This window comes from Somniosus microcephalus, chromosome 21 (genome assembly GCF_052327205.1).
Source record: "Somniosus microcephalus isolate GS21.2 chromosome 21, FLI_Smic_1.0, whole genome shotgun sequence".
NCBI lineage: Eukaryota > Metazoa > Chordata > Chondrichthyes > Squaliformes > Somniosidae > Somniosus > Somniosus microcephalus.
This window is the reverse complement of record NC_141007.1, coordinates 57,105,850-57,118,413: the sequence shown is the minus strand read 5'-3', so window position 1 is coordinate 57,118,413 and position 12,564 is coordinate 57,105,850. Positions and strand designations below refer to the sequence as shown.

The 12,564-nt window shown below is 42.7% G+C and overlaps 1 protein-coding gene across 1 annotated transcript in view; it reads left to right on the top strand.

Moving 5' to 3' along the window:
* Window positions 1-12,564, top strand: part of sirt7 (sirtuin 7) — a 41,395-nt gene that overhangs the window by 21,141 nt on the left and 7,690 nt on the right. The window contains exons 4-8 of the mRNA XM_085963721.1: window positions 1,543-1,613; window positions 2,541-2,613; window positions 7,696-7,794; window positions 9,788-10,024; window positions 11,608-11,688. Coding sequence (XP_085819847.1) covers window positions 1,543-1,613; window positions 2,541-2,613; window positions 7,696-7,794; window positions 9,788-10,024; window positions 11,608-11,688 — 561 coding nt within the window. The remainder of the gene's footprint in view (window positions 1-1,542; window positions 1,614-2,540; window positions 2,614-7,695; window positions 7,795-9,787; window positions 10,025-11,607; window positions 11,689-12,564) is intronic.

Here is a 12,564-nt window from a genome sequence, read left to right as displayed (position 1 = left end):
GTCTCCCCAAACTTCGCCGCCATTTTTTTCATCCCCACAGACAGCCAAACAAACCCCCACATTGCGGCTCCGGGAGCGGCAGGTGAGTTTACACACAGCGGGCGGGGCAGCGGCCGGCCGTCAACCGCGCCACCCGCGGGGGAGCTCAGCTGGGGTCCGTCTTGGCCCGAGAGCCTGGCTGGGCCTGAAGCGCTAGGCCCCGCACGGCCGGTATCACAACGGCACCGGGCCTCAGGCGCTAGGCAGGGAGGGGGGGGGGAGGGGAGGGAGGGAGAGGAGAGAGGGAGGGACAGAGAGAGGGGACAGACGGGCAGGAAGACCGCGCGGCCCAAAATTGCCCTGGCAACGCCGGGCACCCCCAGCTAGTGCAGTATATATGATAGAGATCATGTTCAGTGTATATTTGTATACTAGTTATTTCCATCCTGTATCTTTAATGAGTAGTATCAGTTTCACTGGTGTACTCTACAGCAGAGTACTGCTCTCCGGCATGGCTATCAAGTCCGCATGTCAAATCCATTGATGTCCAGCTGAATTCTACTATGAGAATTATCATCGGTATGCTTTTATCGACACCAACACCTTGGCTGCCCGTGCTTGCAAACTCGCACCACCACACCTATGCCGCAAATATGCAGTCTCCAGAGAATACAACTGCTACACCAGCAAAGTCATGCCGATCCAGGCCGACTTGAACAACCTACCACCAACCCGTCTCAAATCTAAAAGGCCATTTTGGACCGCCGCCGAAGCCCTTCAGCGATCTCCCCTCAGCCTTGATGACCGATGGCAAAATGCTTGGAAGAACTGTGACATACAGAATGGATTACTTATAGAGGACCCCACCATACAACCTGAAGGATCAAACCTTCCTTGCAAACAGTGGACAACCATCACCCACCTCAGAACTGGTCATGGTAGATGCTGCCACCTTCTCCATAGATGGAAGATTAAAGCGTCCCCATCATGCGACTGTGGAGCTCCTGATCAGACCCTGGAGCACATCATTGAGCACTGCCCTCAGAGGAAATTCGCAGGCAGCCTACAAGATATCCACGTTGCTACATCGGAAGCTTTGACATCTGATTTGCTTTGCTACTACCATATAAAAGAAAGAAATTGTTTCACTGGGACTTCTTATGATCAACACTTTAAAGTAGAAATGTTAGCTATTAAGCTGGAGGGCTAACCATGCAATCCAAAATACCGATTTTAATCGCTCCCCCATTGGTGGCTGTGCCTTCAGCTGCCTAGGCACTAAGCTCTGGAATTCCCTTCCTAAACCTCTCCGCCTCTCTACCTCTCTCCTCCTTTAAGATGCTCTTTAAAACCTACCTCTTTGACCATGCTTTTGGTCACCTGTCCTAATATCTCTGTATGTGGCTCGGTGTCAAATTTTGTTTGACGCTCTTGTGAAGCGCTATACTATGTTAAAGGCGCTGTATAAATGCAGGTTATTGTTATATTATTACAAATGCACTTTCTGCATTTTCACTTTATGTCATGATATTAAAACATTACCTTTGTTTCCCCTTAACACAGGCTGCATCTATCCCAGATTACAGGGGCCCCAATGGGGTGTGGACGTTATTGCAGAGTGGTAGGGCAGTGAGGTAAGAAAAAAAAACCTTTATACGAGTGAGTACACCATAAAAAATAGCTGTTAATTCTAACAGGACTAAACATATTGTGATTTTTATGTGGCTAGGGTAAGGAAGTATATTAACCAGTGAAATTAATGTTGTAGAGTGCGCCACAATTTTAGGTATAGCCATAGATGCAATTTAAATGATTAAAAACAGAAGTCATATCATGTTTATGGTGGCAAGCAGGAGCTGAGTTAAACAAAAAATAATTCAGTCCATTCAAAGTAAAATTTTTCTCAAACTTTTGGTTTATTCCAATCTATGTGAAGTTTTAGTCCCGGCCAGGATTGATGTTGGCAGGTGATATAGTTGAGTTTGCAGTAAATTACCATAGCTGCTGCCAGCCCTCTTGGCAAGACCTATTTAATGTAATTTTCAAATAAGGATGTTCTTTCATTGCCTGTGTAAATTACACCAAGAATAGTGTGTAAGGGTAGGCCTCAATGAAGCCGCTTGAAGGGCGACCAGTCAGAAGTGGGAGTTGGCAAAGAGCGGCGTGTTTTTCTCACTCCCGCTGGTGAAACTCTTTTGCGGATTAATAGGTGGGTTCATCAACACAAGGAGAAGCTAAATGCTCAGAGCCACATTCCAAAGTATTCCTGCACTCGTATCAGTTCAAAAGAATCTTTTGATGGCCTTTGTAAAATTAAAGCACTTCAACTATTCATAGCAATGTGTATGTGCCAGTATGTGTTTACCTGTAGCTGTTACTGATCAGGTTGTGTGTTATTTGCCAATGTGCATTTACCCATAGGAGTTACTGAATAGATTTCGGGTCTCCAGCCAATAGTGTAGTCAATACTTTCTCTTGCCCCATACTAAAATGTGGCGAGTTTGTTGATGTTAAGCGTATTTATTCTGCTGAAGTGTATGTGTTTGTCTTTTGTTATAAAGCACAGCAGACCTGAGTGAGGCAGAGCCCACCCTGACTCACATGTGCATCACACAACTTTACAAAGAAAAATTGGTAAGAACTATGATTTTTATTCCATTGTATTACAGCGACTGATCCTCAGAGCACTGTTGTTGGGGTAAATGTTGGATTTAAAGAAACAAAGAAATAAGAAATTGTGTTTGACCTAATATTTAAACAAAATAATTATATTGCTATATTTTTCCTGATGTGGACATAGTATGGAATTTTCTGTATGGTCTGGTTAAATTTATGAAGGAAAAAAAACTCATTAAACTGGCATAAAGAGGTGCATGTTTAGCTGAGTTTTAAAATTATGATAATTGTAAAAAAAACGTAAATGAAGATGAACAATATTTTAGTTAAATTGAGTACCACAGATGCAGTAGATGTTAGAACATTCTAGAATCTCATTGTAGGGCTTTGTACTGTGAGACATTATTGCCATATTATAGACTAGGCACAGCACTTAACCCTCCTGTAAACTAGAGCAAAAAGATCAGATGAAGAAAGAATAATAACATATTAATGTATTTCAGGCAGGAGAAGATCATTATAGAATCATTAGAAAGCTACAGCATAGGAGGAGGCCATTTGGCCCATGGTGCCTGTGCCAGCTATTTGAAGGCGCCTATTCAATTAGTCCCACTCCCTGCTCTCTCCCCATAGCCCAGTAACTGTTTCCATTTTGAGAATTTATCCAATTCCCTTTTGGAAGTTACTATTGAATCTGCTTCCACCACTCTTTCAGGTAGTGCATTCCAGATCATAACAACTCATTGTGTAAAGCAAAAAGCCTCTAGCTCTTTTGCCAATCACTGTAAATCTGCATCCCCTGGTTACCGACCCTTCTGCCAGAGGAAATAGATTCTCCTTATTTACTCTATCAAACCCTTCAAGATTTTGAACACCTCTATCAAATCTCCCCTTAACCTTCTCTGCTCTAAAGAGAACAACCTCAGTTTCTCTAGCCTCTCCATGTAACATAAGTCTTTCATCCCTGGTACCACTCTAGTAAATCTCCTCTGCAGCCTCTCTAAGGCCTTAACATCCTTCCCAAAGTGCGGTGCCCAGAATTGTACACAATATTCCAGCTGGGGCCTAACCAATGTTTTATAATGGTTTAGCATACCGTCTTTGCTTTTGTACTCTAAGCCTCTATTTATAAACAGAAACTTAACTGGACCAGCCACATAAATACGGTGGCAACAAGAGCAGGTCAGAGGCTAGGTATTCGGCGGAGAGTGTCGCACCTCCTGACTCCTCAAAGCCTTTCTACCATCTAGAAGGCACAAGTAAGGAGTGTGATGGAATACTCTCCACTTGCCTGGATGAGTGCAACTCCAACAACACTCAAGAAGCTCGACACCATCCAGGACAAAGCAGCCCGCTTCATTGACACCCCATCCACCACCTTAAACATTCACTCCCTCCACCACCGGCGTACCGTGGCTGCAGTGTGTACCATCTACAAGATGCACTGCAGCAACTCGCCAAGGCTTCTTTGGCAGCAACTCCCAAACCCACGGCCTCTTCCACCTAGAAGGACAGGGGCAGCATGCGCATGGGGTCACCACCACTTCCAAGTTCCCCTCCAAGTCTCACACCATCCTGACTTAGAAGTATATCGCCAATCCTTCTTCATCGCTAGGTCAAAATCCTGGAACTCCCTACCTAACAGCACTGTGGGAGTACCATCACCAAAGGGACTGCAGCAATTCAAGAAGGCAGCTCACCACCGCCTTCTCAAGGGCAATTAGGGATGGGCAATAAATGCTGGCCTTACCAGTGACGCTCGCATCCCATAAACAAATTAAAAAAAATAAAGCCAATGATCCCCTCTACCTTTTTAACAGTCTTCTCAACTTGTCCTGCCACCTTCAAAGACTTGTGTACGTGCACCCGCAGGTCTCTCTGCTCCTGCACCCCCTTTAAAATTGTGCCATTTAGTTTATGTTGCCTCTCCTCATTCGTCGTGCCAAAATGAATCACTTCACGCTTCTGTGTTAAATTTCATCTGCCATGTGTCTGCTCATTTCACCAGTCTGTCTATGTCCTCCTGAAGTCTGTTACTATCCTCCTAACTGTTTACTGCATTTCCGAATTTTGTCTCATCTCTAAGGCTTTGACATTATGCCCAGTATACCCAAGCCTAGGTCCTTAATATATATCAAAAAGAACAGTGGCCCCAACACCAACCCCAAGGGGACACCACTGCACATTCTCCCTCCAGTTTGAAAAACAATCATTCACCGCTACTCTCTGCTTTCTGACCCCTAGCCACTTTCATATCCATGCAGCCACTGCCCCTTGAATCCCTTGGGCTTCAATTTGTCTAAAAAGTCTATTGTGTAATACTTTATCAAACATCTTTTGAAAGTCCATATACATAATATCAACCACACTACCCTCATCAATGCTCTCCGTTACTTCATCAAAGAACTCAATCAAGTTAGTCTAGCCTGTTCAGCCAATTTCTCCTTTCTGTTCTGCAGAACAGATGTCCAAACTGAGCTCATAGTCCACATGCAGCCTCCAAGCTCTGACAATCCAGCCCTCCAAGCCCAGTCAATTCAGTGAAATGTACGCTTCTATCTCATACTCATTGGTTTGTCCTGTTTGAACTCTGTAGGCCCTGAGGTTTGGAAAGGGCTGTTGGTGCTTTTTGTCCTAAATCGAAACAGCAAAATTTGTTAGTACCAGCAGGTTGACATTATTTGCAAATTAACGGGAAATGTAGAATTCAACTTCATATGTGTTCCCTGATGCGCTATGGCTCTATGCTGCCCACAGAGAAAAGCGCTTGGGCACCCCGCTGTAAAATATTTCCATATCATTTTAATAACCATGAATCCTTTCAGATGTCAAGAAAAAAATGAAAGATCTTTTCTGAAATGAAATTCTCCATAAAAGATTGACCTATGTTGAACAAAATTTCAACTACTTTTGAATCCTTCACTATGGCAGGGCAGTGTCAGTTGAATTCCAGATCCTTGTCATTTCTGTGTTCAGGGACAACTCTGGATGAAGTTCAGATGTCACAATTAAAATTACCCTGTGCCCAGAGTAAAGCTTTCCTTGCGGGTCAGAGGAGAATAAAGAAACAGCCTGAAATGTAACTGAACAGGAAAACAAATGCACTAAAGTTTCTGTTAAACTCATGCTGGGAATATAAAAGCAACAGATGACAATGTGGACGAGCTGAGGTTAAAACAAACAATGAAGTATGAATTAGACACACAAAAAACCAGTGGCACACACCCCTCTCTCCAATAATTAGTGGAGAATGATGGCGAAAACTCTCTGGTTGCCCAAGAAAGCTGCAATTGTTAAACTAATGGACTCTTAGGGCTCGATTTTCCAAGCCCCGAGGAGGTGGGAGTGGTGGGAAAATTGCAGAATCGGGAGGCAGGAACCCATTCTGCCCCCAACCCGCCACCGTGCCAATGTCCCAGGAGGTGGGTACCCGACCTGTGCTGGGAGCCGCCTCCCCGAGGCGGGAAGGGGATTAGTGCCAATTAACTGCCTGTTAACGGGCAGTTTTTTGCCTAATCCCTATTTTTAGCCCTGAAGTGTGGGCTGTCCGACGGCTCTGAACCACGCCAAGTTAGCGAGGCGGACCGTCGGTCTACAGGGATTGGAGGGGTCGAGATGTCCGTTGTGCAGTTGAGTGATGGGTGCATGTGTGAGAGGTAAGTGTAAAGTGTTTTAATAAGTTTTACTTACCTTTACTTTCTCCTGCAGGCTTCCTTCCTTCAGTTCTCGGGAGTCCCTCAGTTCACCGGCACAGAAAGCAGAATGACCGCTGAACTGTCAAAAGCTGCAGCCTCTGCTTTCTGGTCTGGAGAGATCTCTAACTGAGTCTGAGTAGAAGAACTCAAGTTAGAAGACAGATTGTCAGCGTTTGACAGCTTCACAGAGCTGTCAAATGCGGATTTCTCATCTGTCAAAAGCTCTTGACAGATGAAATGTCAATCGCTGACGTCACCAGTAACCAGGTGTCCCTTAGTTGGCCCGCTGGGCGGGTTTAACAAGGTCAATCAAGGGAAAATAGCGTGGGTTGGCCACAAGCCGATGGAGGCGGGACTACAACCCAAAAAGTGGGAGTCCCGCCTCCAAAAGCTCCCCATTGACAAAATCGAGCCCTTAGTGTACTCAACAGAGACTTGTTAAATGCGTAACTATTCAACACACCCATTTTTAGTAGTCTGTCTAAGTTTTGGTTTAGGCTTTGTTTTCTTTATAGAAAAAGAGATTTCCCCCCACTTTTGCAGGAAAGCTAGTAACTATAAAATTTTAGTGGAGCTGTATAAAATAATGCCCCCATACTGCAAGATGTAACTGAGGGCTTCTGCACAATTGTCCCATTAATCCTTATTCGGTCGCCTTGCAATCAGGTTCTTGATCACTGCTGGTTCACATTATGTTTATGTTGGTATGATCTACCGTCTGTTTTTCAACATGGTTCCTGTTAATTCAGTAAAGACCAGTTAATTATAATTATAGCCAATGAATTTTCATGATGCAATTAAACCATGTCCTGTGAGCAATGCTCACTTGCTCATAGGATAAAATTACTCCATACTGACAAAAGTTTCCACACTATTTTAAATGTATATAATTTTTCTCAATTATTGGTTTGCTATTTTATATTTCCACTGCTTACAGTTTACTGAAATACTGCTGGTTGTTTTCTCATTTATTTTGATTTGTTAAAAACTGGCAGTTTCTAAAAAAAAAAAAATAAGAAAACCAAGAAGCCATGGGATGTAGCAAATTATGTAGTTTAACCTGCAAACTAACTAATACATTTTCTGAAACACATGACACATATTGTAAAAGAATGGTTCATTCCTGTCCCTCCATCCTGGGGAAATCCTGAGCCAGCACAGAAAGCGCCTGAGGTATAGTTGAGGGGGAGTGTGTCTTGGGCCACTTTTATTCACTGTAAATCAAGTGGTTAGCTCCTGCCTTTTACAAATTGATTTATGAACATTATACTTTTTATTAAAATATAAAAACACTCAGGTAGGCATTTGATTGAGTGCCTTTCACACGCTTTCTATAACCAGATCAGAATGATGTGACATCATAAACACAGCTTTAGAAGTATTCTTGTTATATATCTCCCTCCAGGTGCAACATGTGGTGTCTCAGAATTGTGATGGATTACATTTACGTAGCAGTTTACCCAGGAAGGCACTTTCAGAACTACATGGAAATATGTACATAGAGGTAAGGTAATGGAGGAGGCTGGCGTGCAACTTAAGCATGTTATAGTAATATTAATCTCACTATTGGAATGTTAGGATGGGGCCCATAATTTATCGTGTGGAAACATTATTTACAAATGGTCTGTTTTTCTGCCTCTTGAGAATAGTTGCTAATGTCAGATATTACATAGGATTACATCGGATATAAGGCGCAGAAACAGGCCATTCAGCCCAACCAGTCCATGCCGGCGTTTATGCTCCACTCGAGCCTCCTCCCGTCTTTCCTCATCTAAATCTATCAGCATTAACCCTCTATTCCCTTTTCCCTCATTTGCTTGTCTAGCCTCCCCTTAAATGCATCTATACTATTCGCTTCAACCACTCCCTGTGGTAGAGAGTTTCACATAAAGACGTTTCTTCTGAATTCCCTATTGGATTTCTTGGTGACTATTTTATATTATATTACTAATTGTGTTCCGGTTTCTGAAGCCATTTTTAGTTTATGCATAGTTTCCTGTGGCAATGGAAAAAAAAGGTTACGACAACATTTTTTGGAACTTCTTTTTCTATCAAATTTCTCCCCTTCTTCTCCTGAAGGCATTGACTCCTTACAGGGGTATAGTCACACAGTTACTGGTCACCTTGTAGTACCTTGCCAAGTGACCATTATTTATATGAGTTGTAACAGTAAAGAGGCAATACCTTCAGGAGAAGAAGGGGAAAAAATTGGATAGAATTTTTTTCCCAAAATATGTCCTCTCCCAATGTCCACACATATGCACTTCCAGTATGATCTCTGAATGGTGACCAGGGCAATGTGGGCAGTTGTAGTCCCCTCATTGACTTGACTGAGATCAACTAACTTAGCACAGACTGGATTGAACTTCAGACATTCCTGGTCTGTACGGCTCAGCTACTTACTGGGAAAAATGTTTGTGCCGTTGAGGGAATGCTCATCAGAATATTCAAAATTCTGCAATGCAAGAATTCAAAATACTGTATTTCCCTAGTTTTTATTGACTTACTTCAAAAGAGGAAATTATGAGCAGAAATATCCTGGGCGTAGCTCAAAGGGCAATGCAATAAGAGATTTTTAAGTCTCGGAGTAAAACAATTGACTGAACTACTTACAGTTTCTAACATCAGGGATTTTCCACATTATAGACGCAGATTGCGCAGGCTCGGGAGGAGAAAACTAAGAGACCTGTTGAGGTCTTTAAGATTATGAAGGGGTTTGATAGGGTGGATGTTGAGAAACTGTTTCCTCCTGTGGGTGAGTCCATAACAAGGGGACATAAATATACGATAGCCAGATCAAATCAAGAATTTAAGAGGAATTTCTTTACACAGAGGGTGGTGATAATGTGGAACTCACTGCCGTGTGGAGTGGTTGAAGCAAATAGCACTAGCATATTTAAGGGGAGGCTTGATACATACATAAAAAAGAAGGAAATAGAGGGATATTGGGTGCAAAATGGGAGGAGACTCTGGTTAGCGTATAAACACCGGCATAGACAGTTGGGCTGAATGGCCTATTTCTGTGCTGTAGCTTCTATGTAATAGAAGTAAACTAGTCTTTGGATATCAAAGTAAAAAGCCTACTATTTTTTAAAATTAATAACGAAAGAAAATACTATCTCATCTGTAGTAGTTTTATTTGCCAACTTTTGTCGAAGTGGTCTACCTACCATCATAATGCTTCAACACATTGCACCATGGAATGATTAGATCTCATATGGTGAGTTCTTGATTTCAATCCTGCCACAGTGAGCAGTTGCAAAGCAGAGGCCAAGCAACCTTCCCACAGGAAGGTTTTCACAGAACTATCAGTCCTTTTGTAAAATAGTGGCCTGGGTTGTTTTAGGAGTACTGCTGTCCCGTAGCGTTAAAATGGTCTCTCAGCTTCTCCATATATATATATAGTTAGACTGGATTTTTTTCTCCCTGATATAATTACAGCTAGTGGTTAATGTCTGTCAGTAATTCACTTCATTATGATGATGTGGTTTTCACAGGTTTGCACATATTGCTCTCCTAACCGAGAATACATTCGTCTGTTTGATGTCACGGAACGCACATCACTACACAGGCACAATACTAGAAGAAAGTGTCACAAGTGTGGCAGTGAGCTGCGAGACACAATTGTGCACTTTGGGGAAAAGGGGACGCTGGAGCAGCCACTGAACTGGACGGGAGCCACAGAGGCAGCCAAGAGAGCTGATGTCATCATTTGTCTTGGATCCAGTTTAAAGGTTAAGCATTGTTTTCCAGAAATTTCCTTTGTCACTTCAGATACTGAATGGACTTTAGTTGCTTATGAAATACTCTAGCCACACCCCATTGTACATTTTGCGTAAATAAGAATTTCTAGCAATTTCTTATGTTGATGGCTATAAAAGATAAGTAAAGCTGTGAATAATGGACTGGAATCCACAGTAATCTCCTTTTAATTCAAAATTAGTAACCTTTATAAAAATATTAATAATTGTAGTAATGCTATGTTAAAAGATTTAGGGGGAAAAATTGAATCGTGCCCCCTTCAGCAGCGCCCTGAAAAAATTAGCGCCCCCGCAGCTGAAATTCATCGGTAGCACCCCAAGAGGGAAGCGGGGTGCTACTGGAAGCGCCCCACCTCCCTCTTGGGGCGCTGCGAAGGAATATTGCGGCGCTACGTGCTGCGGTATTGCAGTCCTTCCTCCTCTTAAAGGGGAGGGGCCTTGCTCAGCATGAACTGGGGCCCAGCTGGACCACCAGGATTGGAGTGACGGCAAAAGAGCCCGGCACTCGAAGTGCCAGGCTCATGGAGCGCAGCCGGCACTCGGCGGGGGGGGTGCTCAGGAGGCTGGGGACGGCAATGGAGGCAGGTGCTGGTGTCCGGCGGTAAGTCAGGGGACGCTATCGAAGATTGCGAGCGGGGTGCTGCGGCCGGGGCGCGAGCAGGGCGCTGCGCATGACGATGACGTTATCGCCGGCACGCAGCACCGCACTAATGGGAGGCGCAAAGCAACTGTATTTCTCCCCATTAACCCTTTGAGAACAGCAACTCTCATAATTCTTGTATCTAAAAGCTAAGAAGCAATATTCTGTAACGTGTACAGTACAAAGTAAAAACAATATTGGAAACAAGCTTAAAAAGTACCAATCTTGCTACGTAGTATTTTTGTATTGGTGCAGAAACGTTACTACTGACTATGCAGGACCCTTTTATTTACAGCTCCCAGATGTTGAAGTGACCATCCTTTCTATACAATTGTTTTTTTTGCACTCATCCAAGTGAGGGATATCATTGCGAAGGATTGCAAGCTTTTCCACTTTTTGCACTCAGTTTTGGCACCAGCCGTTGCCAGATTAGATTAGATGCAGATTGAAACTCTCTACTCTGCCCCAACAGTATGCTTTAACACGTATCTGAGAATACCACCACATGCTACCTTTCTTTTTCCAACACTGCCCATCTTTGTGGTCTCTGTGAGTGTTAACTTCTGGAACTCTTGGCAGCTGGTTTTAAGAGTGCCCAAACCCTTTCAGTTGAGGACACTTGTAGACATTAAATCCAATACCCATGAGTAAGAAGACAGTATTCTGCTCCAACAATATGTGCATGAGAGGAACAGGTACATTGGATAGCTGCTGAACGTGTTTAGATTTTGGCACATAGGGCATTCTGCCAGTTCACAATGCGGACTCCCATATTTGTTGAAACTGCTTCTTTGTGTAAATAGCTTCACATTTTTACTTCCAATCTGAATGTTTATTCTGCCTGCAATCTGAATTTAAAATGTGAGCAAGTTCCATCAAGCTATTTTTATTTAAAGCAACACTTTCTTTATTACAGGTTCTTAAAAAATATGCGTGTCTTTGGTGTATGAGCAGAGTACCTAACAAAAGGCCAAAACTGTACATAGTAAATCTGCAGGTAAGAACCAGTTTTTCTTTATTCATTCTCGTGATGTGGGTGTCACTTCATAGGGCAGTTACGAGTCAATTACGTTAGTGTGGGACTGGAGTCACACATAGGCCAGACCAGATAAGGACAGCACATTACCTTCCCTAAAGGACATTAATGAACCGACAGCTTCGTGATCATTTTTACTGATTCCAGCTTTTTATTTTCAGATTTTTAAAAACTGAATTCAAATTCTCAAAATGTCATGGTGGAATTTGAACTCACCTTCTCTGTATTACTGTATTAGTCCAGAACTCTGGAGTAGTTATCCAGTAACATAACAGCTATGGTACCATACCCTACGTTGTATTATCTCCCTTTCTTTAGATCCCTTTTTGATTAGATTAGATTAAAAAGTGATGGCCTACTTTGATTTTTTTAAAACATGCTGTGTGACAATGCCTTTATGTTTAAGACTGGTTATGTGCCCACTGACAGAGCTGAAATTGTAAATGAGCCTCAGGGATCAGGGAGCCTGGCATCCAGTCATACATGACCTGAAACCAATCAGCAATAAATGACATGACCTGCAGTACATTTTAATAATGGGTTAAATAATCAACTAGTTGGACTTGAAATGAGGTAAACATTTGACTTCAATTCATGCCAAGTCTAACTTCCTCTTGACTGGGAGGATCCTTGAGATGGTTTCCATATTTTGTGTTGAGTTGCCTGGAAGTAAAATTCTTTGTGTTTGTGAGAAAGAAGCAGTCTTTGTGCTTGATCGGCTTTTGTGTAAATTAAGCAGTAGTAACATTAAGCGGCAGAATATGTTCATGTTTGAATCCACTCCTATTTTATTTTTACACCAGCAAGTTTAATTTTGTTGATTACATTTGAATGCTG